At 33.7% G+C, this 19,048-nt stretch overlaps 2 protein-coding genes across 2 annotated transcripts in view; both read right to left on the reverse strand.

Moving 5' to 3' along the window:
• On the reverse strand, positions 1-15,027 carry LOC120217676 (putative EG45-like domain containing protein 1). The gene is made up of 5 exons (XM_039214745.1): positions 14,928-15,027; positions 14,562-14,832; positions 12,454-12,460; positions 12,381-12,387; positions 1-15 (listed from the first exon to the last, which is right to left on the reverse strand). The coding sequence occupies exons 1-4, from the start codon at positions 15,025-15,027 to the stop codon at positions 12,385-12,387; spliced, it is 381 nt and encodes a 126-aa protein (XP_039070676.1). The 3' UTR covers positions 1-15; positions 12,381-12,384.
• The window catches only part of LOC120217677 (putative EG45-like domain containing protein 1), a 22,725-nt gene continuing 16,220 nt past the window's right edge, over positions 12,544-19,048 (reverse strand). The window contains exons 3-5 of the mRNA XM_039214746.1: positions 13,769-13,778; positions 12,942-13,045; positions 12,544-12,842 (exon numbers count right to left, since the gene is read on the reverse strand). Of these exons, the coding sequence (XP_039070677.1) occupies positions 12,563-12,842; positions 12,942-13,036 (375 nt within the window). The 5' untranslated portion in view covers positions 13,037-13,045; positions 13,769-13,778 and the 3' untranslated portion in view covers positions 12,544-12,562. The remainder of the gene's footprint in view (positions 12,843-12,941; positions 13,046-13,768; positions 13,779-19,048) is intronic.

A 19,048-nucleotide genomic window follows, 5' to 3' on the forward strand; every position in this document is an offset into this window, starting at 1 on the left:
TTTTCTTCTTCCTCTCTTTTCGTGGCTCCATTGGTAAGGTAAGTTGGTCTCAAGTTGGTTAATTCTTTCGTTTTAAAGTTGCTTTTGATTCCTGGAGTGATAAAAAAGATTAAGTAAAGCTTAAGATTGCTTAAAACTCTAAGATGATTAGGTTAGAAAAGATTAAAAATGAGATGGTTATAAGTGAAATCTTGGAAAAGAGTTAGTAATTGAAGTTGGAAGTTAAATTTGACTTGTCATCAGTCAAAATAAGAAATTCAAAGTGTTAGAAATGAATTTAGAACATGTTGATAAATTGGTAAGAGTCTTGGTTTCCAAGTTTAAGATAGAAGATTGGATATTAAGATGAGTTAAAGTGATATAAATTGGTTAGAATAAGTGTAGTTAAGTTTAAAGGGTGAAAAGGGAGGTTATATAAGAAGAATTAAGTAAAGTGTTGGAAATTTACGGGCTAGAAGCATTTTATGGGTAAGGGAGTATCGATACCTGTTGAGTATGTACCAATACCACGAGGTAAATTATGAGGAATTGATTCATGGGGTATCAATAACTGTATGAACAATATCGATACCATATGAAAGGGGTATCGATACCTATGTGGAGGGTATCGATACCCAGGGAACTTCGAAGTTAATTTTGGTATCGGTACCTGGGTTGAGTATCTGTACCTTAGCATAGAGGTATCAGTACCGTGAGGGTGGTACCAATACCACTTAAGTTGGAAAGTTAAAATTGGGGTTTTAATTAATTTATATTGATATGAATCGTATCAAGTCATTTGAATCTCAATATTTATTGGATTGTGTATTCATGTAGATATGATCGAGAGCAAAGTCCGGACAAGTTGACAAGTAATAGTCATCGAGGAAAGATAAGAGATCGGTATTGACTAGTGAGGCCAGGTGAGTGCATAATAGTATTAAATATGAATTGATGAGAAATTAGACTTGTGATAAGTCTGTTTCCTACATATTGAAATATATGATTGCATGAGCAGAATAATGATTAGGATTGATATTGTGTGAATATGATTTGTATGCATTATAGGTCATGTGAACATAAGAGAACATAACATAAATTATATGAAAAGATAAGAGCTATATGGTATGACATATGTGAACATATAAGAAGGTATATGAGTTATATCTGCTACATGATATAAATGATTCCATAAGAATGACATGAGTTATATGATCATATAAGTATATGACATGAGAAATGTGATATGTGAATTATATGGAAATGTATTATGTGTAAGTGAATTACTTGCTTATATGATCATATGAAAATGTGAATGTGAAAGAAGCTATGAGATCAAGTGCCTATGTATATGAATATATGATAAATCTAATAATAATGCACATGTTATGTGTTATGAGAGCTAGAGGTATAGTTGCCATACCAAGAGTTGAGGGTTCTACCTGGTCCTTCGGGACATATATGTAATTATGTGGAACATATATGGTACTTGGTACACTTATTTGGTCCATTGTATTATGCATATGGTTCTTAAGGAGTGGTTTTCGGGACATATGTGATATGTGGTCCTTCGAGACATAGTGGTCATTCGGTACAAATTCTAAGTGCCCCTAGTGGGAATTATACAAGCTGTGGTGACATCATATGTATACAACCTCTATGTACTCGCATATCTTAAGTTCTCAGAAGTATACATGGGATTTTAAAGAGAATAAATAAATTCATTTGATATTATACTATGTGTACTCGTTGTGAATGATATGCATGTTTTATGATGTGTATATTATTAGGAATAAGAGCATGTGACTAATAGATATAAATGATAATAATGATAAGAATATTAATAAGACTAATGAAATGATATGGATATGTATGCATTTATGTTCTGATGCATAATATGCTTTATAGTTTAATATGATTACATGAAGTGTGCATAGTAGGAAATAATAATGAGATGTTATATTTAAGTTTAATTATGCCTCACTAAGTCATTGACTTAGAGTGTGAATGTTTCACACGTAGGTTTGGAAAGCGAGAAGAGAAGTAACAGGAGCAAGACATGTCAGCATCTCCCTTACGAATTTCAGATCAGAAAAGTAATGATTAATATGTATTTTGTTCTTTTGAATTTAGTTGGCATGTACTATTAGATTTGAGTTGAATATGCTCTGATATGTTTTGTAAAACTAATTAATTGTAATTAATGCAAGTATTCGTTTTCTTAAATAATGAGTTTAAATTTTAATCAGTTTGTAAAGGAAAACATTTTGAAAAGTTAATGTGACACCTCAGACTCGGATCCGGATCCGGGTAGGATACGGGGTTGGGGTGTTATATTTAATGGTATCAGAGCTAAGGTTTAGTCGATTCTAGGCTTAAACCAAAGTTAAATGAGTTTTGAAATGTGTACATGCCAACAAAAGTGAAAAATTTTCTGATCTGATAGTGTAATGTGTATGATGTCTTGTTAATAGAATAAAATTAGTATGATATAGTATAAATTGATTATAAGAATTATCGAAGTGAATCGATAGATGATAAACCTGATGGTGGTAGTAATTCACCTGCCCTGGCCAGGCAGGATGAAGAGTGGACACCTCAAAAAGTGCTTTGGAAAAACCAAAGGTTGTTTTCAAAAGTTGAAATAATGCTAGAATAATATTATAGGGTCTCCGCTGTTTTGAAGTGGAGAAATTAGATGAAATAGTTTAGTTACTATGTGAATGAGTCGAAGTATATTAAACAAATGTTATCATGAGGATGATAGAAGATTCAGTGATATGGTTATTAGTTTAGAAAAGTTCGAGAATAAGTAATCAGTGATAAGTTTATCAGATATATGAAGCCAGAGTTTATGATTTTGAAACAGGGGAATTGTAACGTGTATGGATAAGAATATAATTTTATCAGTTGAGTGAATTATGGTTAAGCTAATTTGAATAAAAATGATATAGATATTGTTCAGGAGAATTTAAGAATGGGTACATCGATGATTAGTTTACAAGACAAATGAAGTTGGAATGTTGAGTTGGAGCATAGGAAATTGCATGGTGTATGAGAAAGAATGTGGATTTGATAAGTTAAGCTAACCAAGTATGGTGTGGATAAGATAGATTATGGTGGTCAAGTGTCACCACAAGAATGTTAAAAGATCAAACGATGTGGTTAGAATTTGTAAAAGAATTCAAGAATAAGTGCATCAGTGACAAGTTTATAAGATGAATGAAACCAGAGTTTATGAGTTTGGAACAAGAGAATAGTACTGTATATAAGTAAGAGTGTGGATATGATAAGGGTTTGCATCCTAGATTGAAAGAGTTGGCGCTAGTTAACAAGGTTATGTGATGGGAAGTGTATTGGAGTTAAAAGATTTGAAGATACTATCAGGTTAAGTTAATCAAATATGAAGTGAATTTGGGATATGGTTGTATAATTTGATCATGGAATTATAAGATAGTAAAGAAGATAAGGACTCGTATGTTTGAAGGAAATACAAGTATGAGAGATGATAAAGAATGCGGTTTTGTATAAGTAAAATTAACTATTAAAGTCATAAAAAGGTGATAAAGATTGGTAATCGGAGATAAGTATAAGTGATAGGAAAATAGTACGGGAGTATGAAGGAAAATGAAAATATGAAGCTTAAAGGACCAAGTGTGACAAGGATTATATGAAAGAGTAGAGTATAAGTTTGATACAGAAATAAGAAAAGTATGTAAGGTTGTATAAAGAGATTGTTTGATTTTGGTAAAGTATATGATTTAATCATATATGATGAAGGAAATCAATTGAATTCTACATAACAAGCATTATTTTGTTCTAGACAAATCAACCCAAAAAAAAAGATTTTAATTTGAAGCATTTAAAAACAACTGATTAGCAATGTGATCACGTAGATTAGCCATATACTCATTGCCTTGAGGACCCCATTCAACTTCATTTATCTCGTATTGTTCGTTTCCATTATCTTGTTCTTCACTAGCAAACAGAGTTGATTAAGAATTACAAAAAGAGCACATGTCCCAAAATGGAAGACAAGCCGTTAGAATGAATTACAAACGTTTTACGGAACTAGTTGCATACTGTTAATTAAATGGAAATGAACAAATAAGTAATGAAATAAAGAAAACAATGGAAAAATATGAAGTTATACATTTCATGATAATAACATATCGTTTTATGTTTTAAGTTTTAAGTTTATCTGCAAAACTTTTTCAGTACAACATCATTATGTTATAGACTAAACAAATTCGAGACCAAGTACCCAACAATAAGCAACTTAGGACTACCTTCAACAATAAAATCGAAGCTAATAGTGAAACTGATGGTGACGAAGGGTGTAACAAAGTTGTCAAGGTGTGCTTTTTGCATAACTATCTGAAGCAAAAATCATTCTACATTTTCTACCAAAAAGCAGCAGTTGAGCACAACAAGCCACCTCGTTTTCTACAAGATATCAGACGTTTTAATCTGAAAAGGAAACTAACCACAAATGCTAGAGGCTAATATCACATGTAACCACAATCAATTATCTATTTTCTTTCTCCGATTAACACAAAATATAAAGGGTTCCCTATAATAAACAGGGTTTACGGTCTCTAACATTCTCTATCATCCTACAACACCAAGACCAGTAATTGTCATGTTCAAAATCTCTATGAAAAGATAACATAAAAAGCTATGTTACTCTAGCTTCATTTTTTCAAACATATTTGTATCCGACACTCGCATCTAAGCCCGAGTAACATAAAATAAAAGCATGTTCTAACTTGTTTGGGACTTAAAACTTTATAAATAAATATTAAAATCAAAAATTCATCTCAACATCAATTTTTTATTAAACAATACAACCAACTACAATAGAGAACTTTAGCAATTGCCAAAAATTGCAATTCATATTATGATTTCGAAGGACTGGAATTTTAGCACAAGTCCATCACATCTGCACAGATAAAGTCCAAGAAACAATCATTAGAGAACTTTAGCTGTGATGAATATACTTCAAAAAATGAAGAAAATTTGATATCTCACATAGAAGAAATTTATACAAAAACAAGCAGGGAAAAACAAAACACTGTCAAAGTACCCAGAAACACATACATAAAAAAAAGAAACAATTAAGATTTTACTGATAAAAAATAACTTAGAAAAATAGGGGAATAAATGATGAAGAAGAAGACTGTTAACTGACCCAGAGAAGTATTGAATCCGCCGACAAGAGAAAGAGCAAGAGCCGCCATAACTTGAGAATCCATGGAGAAATTCTGCTTGTTTTTCTCAATCTCTCAATTTCCTTCACTAACAGCCAGAAAGGACTCGATATCGAGTGTGAAGATTGACAATTCTGGGTGGGTTTTGGATTTTAGACTAAAATCCACAAAACCCAAAGCCAAAAAATAGAATAATTGCAGAGAAAGAAAGAGACTATTTAAAACAAAGAAATAATTACATGGTTGTGTTCTCTACGGTGAATGAATCGATCGAAGGAGGTGAACGACTGAAGAAAGACAAACGACCGAAAGAGAATGAATTGATTGCATAACGTAGGAGAAATCGATCTCTGTGAACGAGAGGGGTAAGCAAAAGGGTATTAGGCATCCTTTTTGAGTCTGAATCGATCATCCCCTCCAAATCATTCAGAGCCATGATTTTATGCGAATCAAACGCGCTAAATCGGTCTGATTCAGGGTTAAGATCTGAATGGTTCAATTAGGAGCCAAACAAACACCCCTTAGTCTAGTTTGGTTTAGATCAAGTATGGCTTGGTTTGATTTGGTATTGGATCGATTTAGGTGTTTAATCAAGCCAGTCTGGTCAATTTGATTAGACATGGTCAAACAAGTCGAGTAATGGGTACGATCAAATAGGTCAGAGTTGGCGGTTACATATTCAACCAACTCACCTTGGATCAAAGTGGTTTGAACTAGGTCTTTGGTAGGCCTAAACATCAGGCTTTAAATCAAGTTAGACAATAGTTATTGAAGCAGACCAGATGGATATAGTGCAAGATTGGACTCGATAAAGGCGTGGGCCTTGAGCCCAAAGGGATTTATATAATGGATTAGCTGAGAGGGGAATATCATTTGGGTTGGTTAGGCTAAATGAGGTGTTGCTTGATTTATGTGGAATTGATTTTTGAGTTGATAGATTTGGCCTCCGAGAGTGACTAAGGTTTCATGTCTTCTTTTTGGGGCAAAAGTTAAGGTTTTCAAAGAGATAACTGAAGACGACAATGATATAGGCAAAAGTGGGTTTCGATAATTGGTTGTACAGGCAACGATGAGGTCAATTTTGCTGGTTTTTATGCATGCAAAAAAATAAAGGAAAATAAGAAAAAAAACATAGGAAAAGATAAAGGGCTCTTACCGATGATCTTTAATGGTGATATAATGAAAACTCTAGAGATCATAGAAACAAAGGTGGGTGGCCTTGATCTGTTATGACTTATTGGTATATATGATAGGGGACATAGAGAGATACTTTTGAGGCCGAAAACGAGATGATAGGAGGTTGGACGGTGGTAGAGCAAAACGACATATCTAGGATGGAACAAAAATTCTAGAGAAAATAGAATTTGAACTGGGGATTGGAAATGATTTTTGTGTTTAAAATTTTGTATTCATATCTTTTGGATTTTGGGGAAATTTCAAGGCATGACCTTAAACCTTTCCATGATTCACTAAATTCCTCCCAACTTATTACCCGCAATCAGTTTAATCCTCCAGTTTCAAATTTTGGCCATCCAACTCTGAATTCATTTAATTTTTTTTCTATTTACCTGGCCAAAATTTTCATATTTATGGGTCCTAGAGAGAGAAACAAACGTAAAGTTTAGTTTTCTCCCATCTGCCTCCGTAGCACTGGTAGATTGCTTCATCTGCTTCTCCCGTCTTCATTTTAGGAAGTGTTCATGGAGTTTGGTTCAATGTTATTCGTGTTCATTGCTTTAGGAAGCAGAAGGAGACGGTGTTTTGGATCCAAATTCGTGTTTGTTTGGTTCAGCAACAAGTATGAAACTAGTGTTGTGGTTCTGTGGGTAGATGGGAGGTTGTTGGAGGTGGTTTATTTTTATAGTTTTTCTTGTTAAATCTTCGGTATCAAATTTCTTCAGTTTTGTTTCTGGTAACTTGGTAAAGAGGTTGTGGACTCCGACTATAAGAGTTTCTAGGTCTTTCAATGGTGCTTCGGTTGGTCGGAATGTCGTGGGTGGTCGGTCACAGGATTTTGCTTCAGCGAATCAGCATTGTTGGTTAGTAGTTCTGGGTGTTTGACTCCTTGTCAGTATCTCGAAAGTTCGCCCCCTTTCTCTAGTCGGATTAGTTATGTTGCAGGGATTTTTAGAGTGGTTTGTCAAATCGAAATATGGTGGAGTGAGTGTTGTCTGGTTGCTAATAGCTTTAGGTTGTATATCGAGTTTGTCATTTACACAGCTTTTCAAGTGAAGGGTTTGATGAAAGGGTTTGGTTTAGTTTCGTTCTACTGGTGGTGTTCCAGCTTAATGGGGATTCGGAGTGTATGGCATGTAAGAACAGCAGAGTTGTCTGGTTTCGGATCTGGTTTCTCGTTTTGGATTTTTTAGAAGGGTTGAGCAGAGAATCATGATGAAAATATGGGTTATTTGCATAGTGGTTTATTTGTTAGTGTGGTGCAATTTTTTCATCATCGTATTAGGGTTCTTGTGGGGTTCTTTCTATTAATCCATGTAGAAACTAGTTTTAGTGTATGTTTTGTTGTCATCAGATCGCTTCTGGTGGTGCAGTGACTTTTGGTGGTTTCTGAGATTTGCTCTGTTTTATTTAAGGAGTGTGTTGTGTAGGTTCTTGGGCGGTGGTGGAGGGGTGAACTCAGTTGATGTTGGGGAGGGGCTGTTTTTAGGTTGCAGGAGGGTTTTCTTGTTTTTGCTGGATTCGAGGTAGCTTTACTGAAGACAGTTTCAATGAAGCACTATGAGGTGTGTTGTAAGTGCTATGTCAGGCATATTCCTGCATGTCTCTTTGTGGGAATTTAGGTATTTGTTGGAGTTTATTTATTCGTGTTTGCCCATGTTGCTTTTTGTTGGCCCTTTATCTATGGGTGGTCGTTTGCATCGAGTCAGTTGGTTTTATTATTAGTTGTGCCTATACTGTGTAGGGGATTGATTGTTTGTTGAATTATTCCAATGGCGTTGAGGAGTTTTTAATGATGCGTTTTGTGTGTTGGGATGAAGATTGATGTTGTCATTAGTGTTGTCAACAGATTTGGTGATCTTGGTTTCTACCGTTGTTCGGTTCCTTCTCATTGTTGTTGTGTTCGATACAGATCAGTTTTATGGTTGTTCATCTCGTCCTTTATTCGTTCTGTTGTAGGGTTTGTATTGATGTTAGGAATTGGGTCGTGGCTTCGGGTTTGCCTTGTGTGTTGTTACTGTTATCTCTGTATTCGATCATTTCTACCTCTTGGTTCACTCTTTTTCTCTATTTAGGGTTAGGGAGGTTTTTTAATAAGATCCTCGAGGTAGTGTACTTTGCAATTATTTGTAATACAAAGTACCATCTTTCAAAAAAAATCCTCAAACTTTGCAAAAATGTCAATTAAACCTTCTAAAATTAAAATTTCTCTTTCATTAACTGAAATAATTCTAAAAACTTCTGAATCCAAAATCAGGACATGACACTCAATGAAATTGTACGAACTCAACTATGATTTATTTGGGATTTATATGGTTTTAAAATTATTTCAATTAATGAAAGAAATTTTAATTTCACAAACTCACACACTTGTAATTGTACGAACTCAAGACTTATGAGGAGAACAATATTCCTTTTTACCATTGATTCCACTTGATGAATTCATTATACCCCATCAGTGATTTCTAACCATCTGAGATGATTGCATGAAGTAAAGATGGTCAATGACATTAAAATTTAACATTTATGATCATTTTCACTTACATGTATTGATACCCATAAAGAGGGTATTGAAACTCTTATGGTAAGTACAAAATTTCAATAGTTGGAAGCTTTTGGGTATTTCTATCGTGATATCGATACTTACTCAAATATATTAATATCTAGGAAGAGTTTCAATACCTAAATTGTCCATTGAATTTAAAGACGAAATTCATTAAATACCCGAATATCATTACTTCTACGAATCAAATCAAGAAACTATTTATGAATGAATTTTTAAAAATCAAATCAAATAAAAAAAATCTTTCTATTCTCTTGTTAAACCCTAGGACCTTTAGTGTATTAAGTTCGATTCTCATCATGCGTAGATTTATTCATATGTAGGTTTTTATTCATATTATTATTCCAGTTTAGATCAAAATCTATGTTAGGATTCGATTTTCAGTCTGAATGTACTACAATAATCGTTTAAAGATATGCTTTCTAAATCTATTAAAATATCGAAAAGATGAAACATTACAATTAAAGAAGAGAAAATTAAAAAAAAATAAAAATGATTTATTTAACATATTTACAACCAAGTGGCCTCCGTGGTAAATAAATTGTTGTTATTTCTTAAGGACCCGAGTTCGAGCACCATAGATGTCAGAGGTGTTAGCGTTCAATGTTAAGAGGTTGAGATTTACTTTTGAACAAATATTGTCTTGTACTTTCCCTATATTAATAAAATAACAAAGAAGAAATGGTGATTTTTATTTGGTTTGCATAACAATATGTGCATTCTATATTGCCAAAGAGAACCTATTTATAGATGAAATTGAATGAAATTTAACCTACTTTTAATCATGAAATGCAATTGAATTTTTATTTTGACTTAGAAATGTTTCTATAAGCCGTCCTTCATTGTGGTTGGCTGTGCTGGTGATTCTTCTGGTGTTGCTGCCGGCCCTGATGCCGTCGATGAAGAAAACAGGTTCTCAATACCGCTGTACATAGTGGCACATCACAGATTATCATACATAAGTTACATAAAACCAAGAAAATAACAAAAATATTATATGTAATTCTTAGAAATGAAAAATGATAGTTTTCATGTTTTTTTCTTACCCGATCTTGTTCTTGGCCCAGTCGGTCCATGACGAAGATTTCTCATTTGCATTCTCCGGAGCAGGTCCGGCAGCATCTTTAACATCTGTTGTTGGTGTAGATGAAACTTCAGCGTCGCCAACGACGGAATGGTCTGAAAGAATCATGATATTGAAATCAAAGAAATAGCCAAAACAATCTTTGCCATGTTTTTCTTATCGATTTCTTTGTAAAAATGATAAGAGAAAGTAATGATTTTTTGTTGATATGAATTTATCCAATGAAATGTGATCGATGATTTGAGATTGAAATAATGAGCAATTTATAGCATTTTGAAGGAGATATATGCGGCGAGTCCATGGGCAAGTGACAATGCTTTTCCTATATGTGTCTCGTCTATACCTTATTTTGAGAAAAATTCCCTCATGAGATAATGTTTGACGTGAAATTTCTTTTTAGTTTAGTTTTATTTTTTTCTAATAGAAGCAACTAGTCTTATTAAAAAGTGAATATACAAAATTAAAATAAGAATTTACAATTATATTCGTAAACGAAATACACAATTTGGGTATTTTTCTATAACATTGAACTACCAACTTTATATCATATAAGGACATACATGGAAAAGGTTAAAAACCTAATCAAAAGATTCGAACAAAAATTAGATACAAGTAAATCTGACTGCATAGGCAAACGAATCTCAAGAGGGGATTAAGTTATTGAAAGAACTAAGAATAGCAAATCAGAACCGAGCATCGTGAGAAACTATCCACGATTGCAAAATCGCATATCCAAATTCAATTCGAGGGTCCATAGCATGGAAGATCAACTGGATTACAAATAAACACCATCTTGATCAGTCGTGGCGCCGTCAAATCCAACCTAAGAAAACATAAAATAAAAAGAACTACCAAACAACTGAAAAAGAAGACGAAAAATGTGTCACAAAGATAGAGATAAATGTGCCATACAAGTATAATTATTTTTATTAAAAAATTAAAAAAGAAACAAAGAGAAAAGAGAACTGAGGGTCGACAACCAACATTAAATCGGTGTCACCGACGACTAAATAAAATTTAAGAAGAAAAAAATTGATCTAATTTATAAAAACTGATATAAAATCTAAAAAAGAAAGAGGGGAGGAGAGATACTAATGTTATATTTATTATTGGATCAACTTTAAAAAAATATACTCGACGTATTCGAAAAAATCTTTAAGATATTTTATTTTGATGATATATATATTAAAGGGTTAATGACACCAATGCTTCCTATATTTTGACAAATCTTCTAATGTGATGTCTCTACTTTTTAAATGTTTAATGTGCTCATGTATTTTGCTTCCGTCTCCTATTATACCATTTGAGGGTAAGACGTTAAACGGTGATGTGGCGGGACAAATGACACTCTAATATGTTATTATTTGATATTTTTTAAAGAAAAATATCACTTAAAGTAAAATACTTTAAAACAATTTGACTTTTCTTTTTTTCTTTTTTCACGTACAAAATTATGACAGAAAATGAAAACATATATCCTCTAAAACCAAATAATAAATTCTTCCTAAATAGATAATAATAAGTTACTGAAAGACTAGTATATCTTGCATAAGGTTCTAAAAGAGAGAATGAGTTATGTTGTATACAAACTCAAGCCATAAACACAAAATAACAAAGCACAGCAAATCACAAAAAACAACAAAACAAGACACCTAATCACCAATATACAATCACGGTTTTAGTGAGCACACAACAAACCTTACCACTATGCTTTGAAAACTTCACGTCTTTTCATATCAGCGATCGCAAGAGTATTAGCCATGTCGTTTTGGGAGCGAGGCACAAAGCAAAGTTTGACTCCTCCAATGGCACCAGATAATCTGTCAATCTCATCAAAGTCATTCCACCAGACCAGGGTCGAAGTAAGATATCCCCCAACCAATTAACAATCACTAATAATAAATCACAGTTGAATTGTGATAATATCGATGAATAAAAATGATATATTACCGAGAAGTGACATAGGTTCCGACAACTTTATCTATACTTGAATTTATTCAAATAAAAAAAATACTACTATGAAATAATAAAAGAATGCTAAAAAAATACTATTATTAGATTAAAAAATTGTACCCAACAATACTATGGATCATATTGGTTTGCACTAATTTTCTGAGCGTTGGATGTATTATAAATTAAAATAGATTAAAAATTGTACCCAACAATACTATGTGACTTTTAATATGTTTCAATATCAGTGATTTGTATATATACTTTAGTGAAGCACATTTTAATTAACATTTTTATAATATCTTAAACTATTTAATATATTGCAAAATTCATTATAGTAATTAAATTTTAAATATGAATTCATTATTTAACTCAGAGATCTATAAGCAAAGCGAAGGTATATTACTTTTCATCTCACTACTTCACTCTGCTATAAATTTATTAAAAACGTAAATATTATTCCATTACAACAAAAACTTTGATGCTTAAACTTCAGCCCTTGCATCGAGAAAATTTATCAAATCCTACAAAACCACAAAAAAATGAAGTTTTGCATTAAACAAAGGAACTTCAATCAATGAATATGATAAAGGAAATGTGTCATTCATACTGTTTGTAGTCGATATTAATGATGCCGGAGACCGGGTTGGCAATAAGAGCGAAGGCTTCTCGGGAAAGATCAATGGTTGACGAGCATCCCGGACAGTGATCAACGATCTTCACTTTAACACTCTTTCCGGTGCATGGATGCGGTACAGGATTTCGGGGTCCGGTGCAAGTCCCTGTGAACATTTTCCCACACACTGCACCGTTATTCCACAGTGCATCACCGGCTGCAGAAATCATGTTGCCTTCGGCTCGTTTCCGAAGCATGCAGAAGCTACCAACACAATGACAGCATTTAGTGTTCCAAATCAAAGTATTTGATTAAGTAATTCAAAATTGTATTAAGAAATTGAAAAGGAAAATACTTTCGAACAAACTTGTATAAAAGGTGGCGATTCCTGGTGTTGCTGAAGCAATGGAGACAAGGCAGGCAACGATACCAACAAAAATCAAACTAGTCTTCCCCATTTGCTTAATTAGGGTTGTTGTTTCTCGTTGACTGTTGTAAGGTGTTAGTTTCGTAGTCACGGTATACTATTTTCCTTCTTTTTAGGTGTATGAAGGTTTGTTAACGAGGACAATTGATTAATTCAGAAGTCAAATAAGGCTTGATCAGTTTTAGGTATCAATTCCAAACATGGGGCATCGATATATAGAGAAGTATCCATATCAAATTTATGCATTGGAATCCAAAATCTCATCTCGGTATCGATATCGATAGAGTCATAATTATACTTCAAGAATAAGTACCGATACTTTATTTACAATTTATCCAATTTAAAAGAGTTTCTATACCCTTCCGGATCCTAAGACTTCATATCAGTCTTTCAAGGCCAATATAATATTTCAAGTCGATAAGGTGATTATTTATCCATTCGTATCCAACAAAGTTAGATTTTGAAGATGATTTACTCCATCATACTTGAGGTTGTCAAATCTTGAAAGATAATTCACTCTTTCATATCCGAGAGTGCTGAAAAATTATGAATATAATCTACTAATACCCAAGGATGCTAGATCTTTGATGATTTGCTTTATCGTACTCAAGCATGTCAAATCTAAAAATAACTTACTATTTTATAACTGAAATTATCAAATCTAGAAAAATAATTCTATTTTTTTTTCGAATACAAATGAGGCTGAGGCAGGAGAATCAAGCGTCTATGCGAACGTGAGTAGGACCATAAAGGTCACGTTGCAAAATATTAGTGAGGGAATCAGGTGGGTAATCATAAACTTTGAGAAGGGGGTCATTCAACGTCGAGAGCTTGGCCATGTGGTCTGCGGCAAAATTGGATTCTATGCGGATTGCAGTAAACTCAACATTCCAACGTTTGAAGCAGAAAGCAGCAATGTTCCGAACCAGCTGGAAATGATTGTTCGATGCAGGTGAGGTGAGGAGATTGAGACGTCAGAACTATCTGTTTGTACTATGACGCGTTCGATGTTCTTCTCCCAAAGCTCGGCATGGGTAGCTGAAGTAAGACCCTAGCGGCGTTTAAGAGCTAGAAGAAAATTGCCAAATTCTATTCTTTCATATTTGATGATGCTAAAAAATAATTAAATTTTCTTATCCAAGAATGTCAAATTGTATTATAAATTTAAATTTAATAAAAATTATTTTATGTATTAAATTATTTTATATATTGCAAAATTCATTATAGTAATTTAATTTCAAATATAAATTTATTATTCTATAACTCAAAGATGAATAATGTTCAAAACTTTAATTCTTCTATTTGAAGCAAAGCGAAGAGGTCTATTACTTGAACAAAAATTCTAGATATTTCACTACTACACAATGCTATAAATTTATTAAAAACGTAAATATTATTCCATTACAACAAAAAATTTGATACTTAAACGTCATCCCTTGCATTGCCAAAATTGATTAAATCCTACAAACACACAGAAAATGAAGATATTGCATTAGACAAAGGAACTTCACACTGAAGAATCAATGGATATAATAAAGGAAATGTGTTACTCATACTGTTTGTAGTCGATATTAATGATGCCGGCGACCGGGTTGGCGATAGTAGCAAAGGCTTCTCGGGAAAGATCAATGGTTGACGGGCATCCCGGACAGTGATCAACGATCTTCACTGTAACACTCTTGCCGGTGCATGGATGTGGTACAGGGTTTCGAGGTCCGGTGCAAGTCACAGTGAACATTTTCCCACACACTGCACCGTTATTCCACAGTGCATCACCGGCTGCAGCAATCATGTTGCCTTGGGGCTTGTTTCCGAAGCATGCAGAAGCTACCAACACAATGACAGCATTTAGTGTTCCAAATCAAAGTATTTGGTTAAGTAATTCAAAATCGTATTAAGAAATTGAAAAGGAAAATACTTACGAACATAACTTGTATAAAAGGTGGCGATTCCTGGTGTGGCTGAAGCAATGGAAACAAGGCAGGCAATGATACCAACAAAAATCAAACTAGTCTTCCCCATTTTCTTAATTAGGGTTTCAATTTTTAAGGTTGTTACTTGTTAATGTAGTGAGCACTTTAACATGTATGTATGGTCCAATTTTATAGGCTAATTGCCTTCCATATTCAGTTATTGTTATTTATTTACCTTTAATGCTGATTTATAAGTTTTTATTAGTAAATTAAACCAGTCAACTGTTACAGAATCAACACAGAATATTATGTAAATGAAAAATCCTTAAATACCAAAAACAAGGCAAGAAATGGATTTCATACCAATTATATATATATTCAATAAACGGGGTTATAATGATTTACGGTTAAAAAAAAGGTTTTGAATCATTTAAATATGTTAGATAAGATTCAAACTCATTTAAATCTTTGCATTATAAACCTTAAACATGTTTCTTAATTTACTTAAAGATCAAAATGCAGGAAAGCAATTAGGAAATTTACAAATTGGGGCATAGAATGAGCTCGGTTTTATTTCCAAATTTTGAAGGTTTATTGATCAGGTAGATATTATTTTTTTGACAAATTTTAAATCTAATTCTAAACCTACCTAGAGAGAGGAAGGAGAAACTCTAGGGGAAGGAAAGTCACTGGTCTTAGTGGGTCTATAATCCATTACCTAAGAGAATATAAGAGATCAAAGATGAACAACTTAATCAACAGTCAAATATGCTTACTCATCAAGTAGATATTAGTTTTTACCACTTTTACCACAATAAATTCATTGATAAAAAATAATTTTATCTCAAAATAAATAAATAAAATTAATTTAACAATAATATAAGAATTTTTTTGCTATACAATATGATTTTATTAAAGATTAAATCATACAACCCGAGACATACTTTATGAGCCTTATTACAAACTTTCCTAAATTTAATTGAATTTAATTGGAGGAAAAGAGTACTACTCAACCAGGCTGAAACAATCTCCTGAATTTTCATTAAACCATATTGACATAAACTATCAACAATACAAGAACATCTTACAAATATGACACCTCAATACTTCAAACCTACTACCACCAGACTTTGAACAGAGCTTGCCGAGATAACCCTTGTTTTCTAAATGATTCGTCATTCCATTCGTTCTTGACACATACATGAATTGCATCAAAGAAATCGTACGAGATAGCTTATTAATCTCATCAAAAGTATTCCACCAACGCCACAGTCTGAGTAGAGAATTTTCAATCCAATTATAGCTGCTCTCTGGTGGAGCATTTCATTTCATTGTTTTCTGTTTGGTTGGTGTGGTTGTCCAGTGGCCTGTGCTTTGGTGGGCGGTGCCGGTCTTGTGCTTCATTGATCTGCCGATTGTGTGCTGTTGCTGCAGTTGTTTTGTGTTTGCTTTGGATTGTTTTAAGCTCTTCGGTGTTGCTTTAGATGATGTACTTTGTCCGATCCTGTGTTTGTGTATTGCTTTGTGTGTTCATTGTTGGCTCTCCGGCCGGTGGTGAGTTTAATATGGGAGATTCGCATGCGTCGTTCTGCCAGAGGAGCGTTAATGCCATTGAAAGGGACGCAGTGAGCATGGGGCTAGTGGAATGTGAGGTGAAAAGGAAGGCTGTTGTTGAAGAGGTTATGCACGTTGTCCCTATGGTTGATTCTGTAGGACCAAAGATCAATGAAAGTGGCGGGCTTTTGGCACTACATAGTGAATTGGTATTGGAACAATCCCAGAAGCTTAACCACGTTAGTCCCATTTCTCAGGATAATATTATTTTACCAAAAGCTGACAAAGGGTTGTACGCGTTTGCAAACAGAAGAGCATGCACTAGCAACGTTTTGAAAAGGAAAATGAAGTTTTTGAGGAGCCGAAAGTGGACTCAAGCTGTCAGAAGAGGCGCGCTTTTCGAGGTTTCTCTACGAGGGAGAAAACAGCTGATCGGTGGGAGCTTGAAGTCGGATGATCAGATTTTCATCCGCTTTGGTTCTATTAGGTGTTAGGGCTATCGCTTTGGCCCTCGATGCGCCTGAGTGTTTATTGTTCGTAGCCCTGAACTTTTACTGAATGCCTGAAGCTTCTGGTTCCTCGTCTGGTATTTGTTTCCCAGCAGCTTGGGTGGTTGCCAACGTTTATATTTGTGGATATTCCTTAATTTAAGAGGATCCGCAAAGGCTTAGTCAATAGATGATTGGGTCAGCTGTGTTGTCTCGTGTAGTTTTGCTCTCTGGTTATTTGCTTCGGTCTTTGGACGAGTTCGTTGGCAGTTTATGTTAGCTGGGAGCTGTGTTCCACAGTTATTCTGCTAGTTATGGCTCCATTTTTATTAAGGGTTAGTCTTCGTTCGAGCTCTGGTTGCAGTTGATGTTGTGTTTGATGTGTTGGCTCGTTCCTTTGGTTATGCTGCCCGTGTATGATCTATTTCATATTAATAGTTTGTTTGTGTTGAATTTCTTGAAATGGTGTTGGATTTGTTGTAGGGCTGGAGTTTGGTATATGTGTTGTCATAGCTTTGTGTTTTATTATCACTTCAAGACACATTCTTTTTCTTCCGATTAGATTAGGGAAGGGAAGTTTTTTTAATGAAATCTTTGAGGTGGTGTATTTTGTAACTTTTCTTAATACAAAGTACCTCTTTAAAAAAAACCATATTTAACAGTAACATAAAGATTATCATACTTCTTAATATGTAAATTTAATTTCATAGTTTAAATTGATACTTGAAATCTTTTAAATGACTCACATTGAAACATATAACTTTTGTCTAATTTAATTCCACAAATTAACTTACTTTACATATTTAATACATCAATTTGATTTCACTATATATCATTAGTTAAACGTATGAATCTGTATTGAGGCAATACCAATTATAAAAATGAACATTTAATACGTTCGAGATTCGTCATGAGTTTATTTCGAAACACAGTGCAAAATGTATTTGTGTAAGGGTAAATTATAAAAAATATCCCTACAGCCTTAATGATTAAAATTGAGAATTTAACTTAACGGAATGTGTATGATATTCTTAGGGCTTATTAATGAGATATGAGAATAAAAGTATGATAAACTCCTACAACTTGAATAAATCTTAAGAGGAAATGAAAATGCCTTGAAAGATTAAAATGTCTAATATGTCATAAGTGTGAAGTGACTAAAATGATCTTAAGAGGAAATCATAAGAATGTCCTTATAAGAAGAAAAGTATGATAAACTCCTACAACTTGAATAAATCTTTCATAAATATATAATAGATTGTATTAAGAGTCATAAATTACTAAGATGATCGGCACTCTATCTCTAGTTATGGTGTGTTCATTGGCAAGTGTCTTATTGCATGGAGCTCGAAGAAACAGAAAATTGTGTCTCGGTCGACGATGGAGGCTGAATACAAGTGTCCTACAGATGCTGCTGCTGAAGTTACCTGGATGAGTGCTTTACTTGCGGATTTAGGATTACAACAGCGGCGAGAACCAGTGGTTTGGTGCGATAATACGGAGGCAGGGGCTATGAGCGCCAATCCCATTTATCATGCTCATTCCAAACATATAGATCTTGACGTTCATTTTGTTCAAGAGAAGGTTGCAGTTGGTCAATTGAAAGTTAACTATATACTTGCTACACACCAGGTTGCAGATGGTTTTACAACGCCGCTGTCCAAGTCTGTTTTTGAGGAATTCTGTCGCAGTGTATGTGTGATGCATGTGTTGTAGTTCAAGAAAGAAAATGAGAAGAGTAGGGGGAATGTTAGACTATACCAGTGTTGGATCATAAACTTGATCCATTATGGGAGCCTAAACCCAAACCCAAACTAAATTGATGTCATTACTTACATCATTTAATTAAAGATGTCATTGCTTACATCATTTAAGTAATGATGTCATTGCTTACATCAATTTAGTTAGGTGAGAGTTAGATATTTGTTGAATTTGTAATGGTTTAAATTAGTTTATTTGTGTGGTGTAGGATTGTTCTTGAGTAGTATAAATACCCATTCTCATTTTAGTTTTAAGCATCAAGAAAAATTAAGAGCTTCTAAGTGAGTAAAGAAGCAAAGTCTTATAAGAGTGAGTTGTAGTTCTTGT

Source organism: Hibiscus syriacus, unplaced genomic scaffold, assembly GCF_006381635.1.
Source record: "Hibiscus syriacus cultivar Baekdansim isolate YM2019G1 unplaced genomic scaffold, ASM638163v2 tig00110187_pilon, whole genome shotgun sequence".
NCBI lineage: Eukaryota > Viridiplantae > Streptophyta > Magnoliopsida > Malvales > Malvaceae > Hibiscus > Hibiscus syriacus.

Bases quoted from the DNA above. Each gene is read 5' to 3' on its own strand.
- LOC120217676 (XM_039214745.1), bottom strand. From the start codon at position 15,027: ATGGGGAAGACTAGTTTGATTTTTGTTGGTATCATTGCCTGCCTTGTT. The intron at 14,833-14,927 runs GTAAGTATTTTC...TTGTGTTGGTAG, and splicing joins CTTTTATACAAGTTATGTTC to CTTCTGCATGCTTCGGAAAC.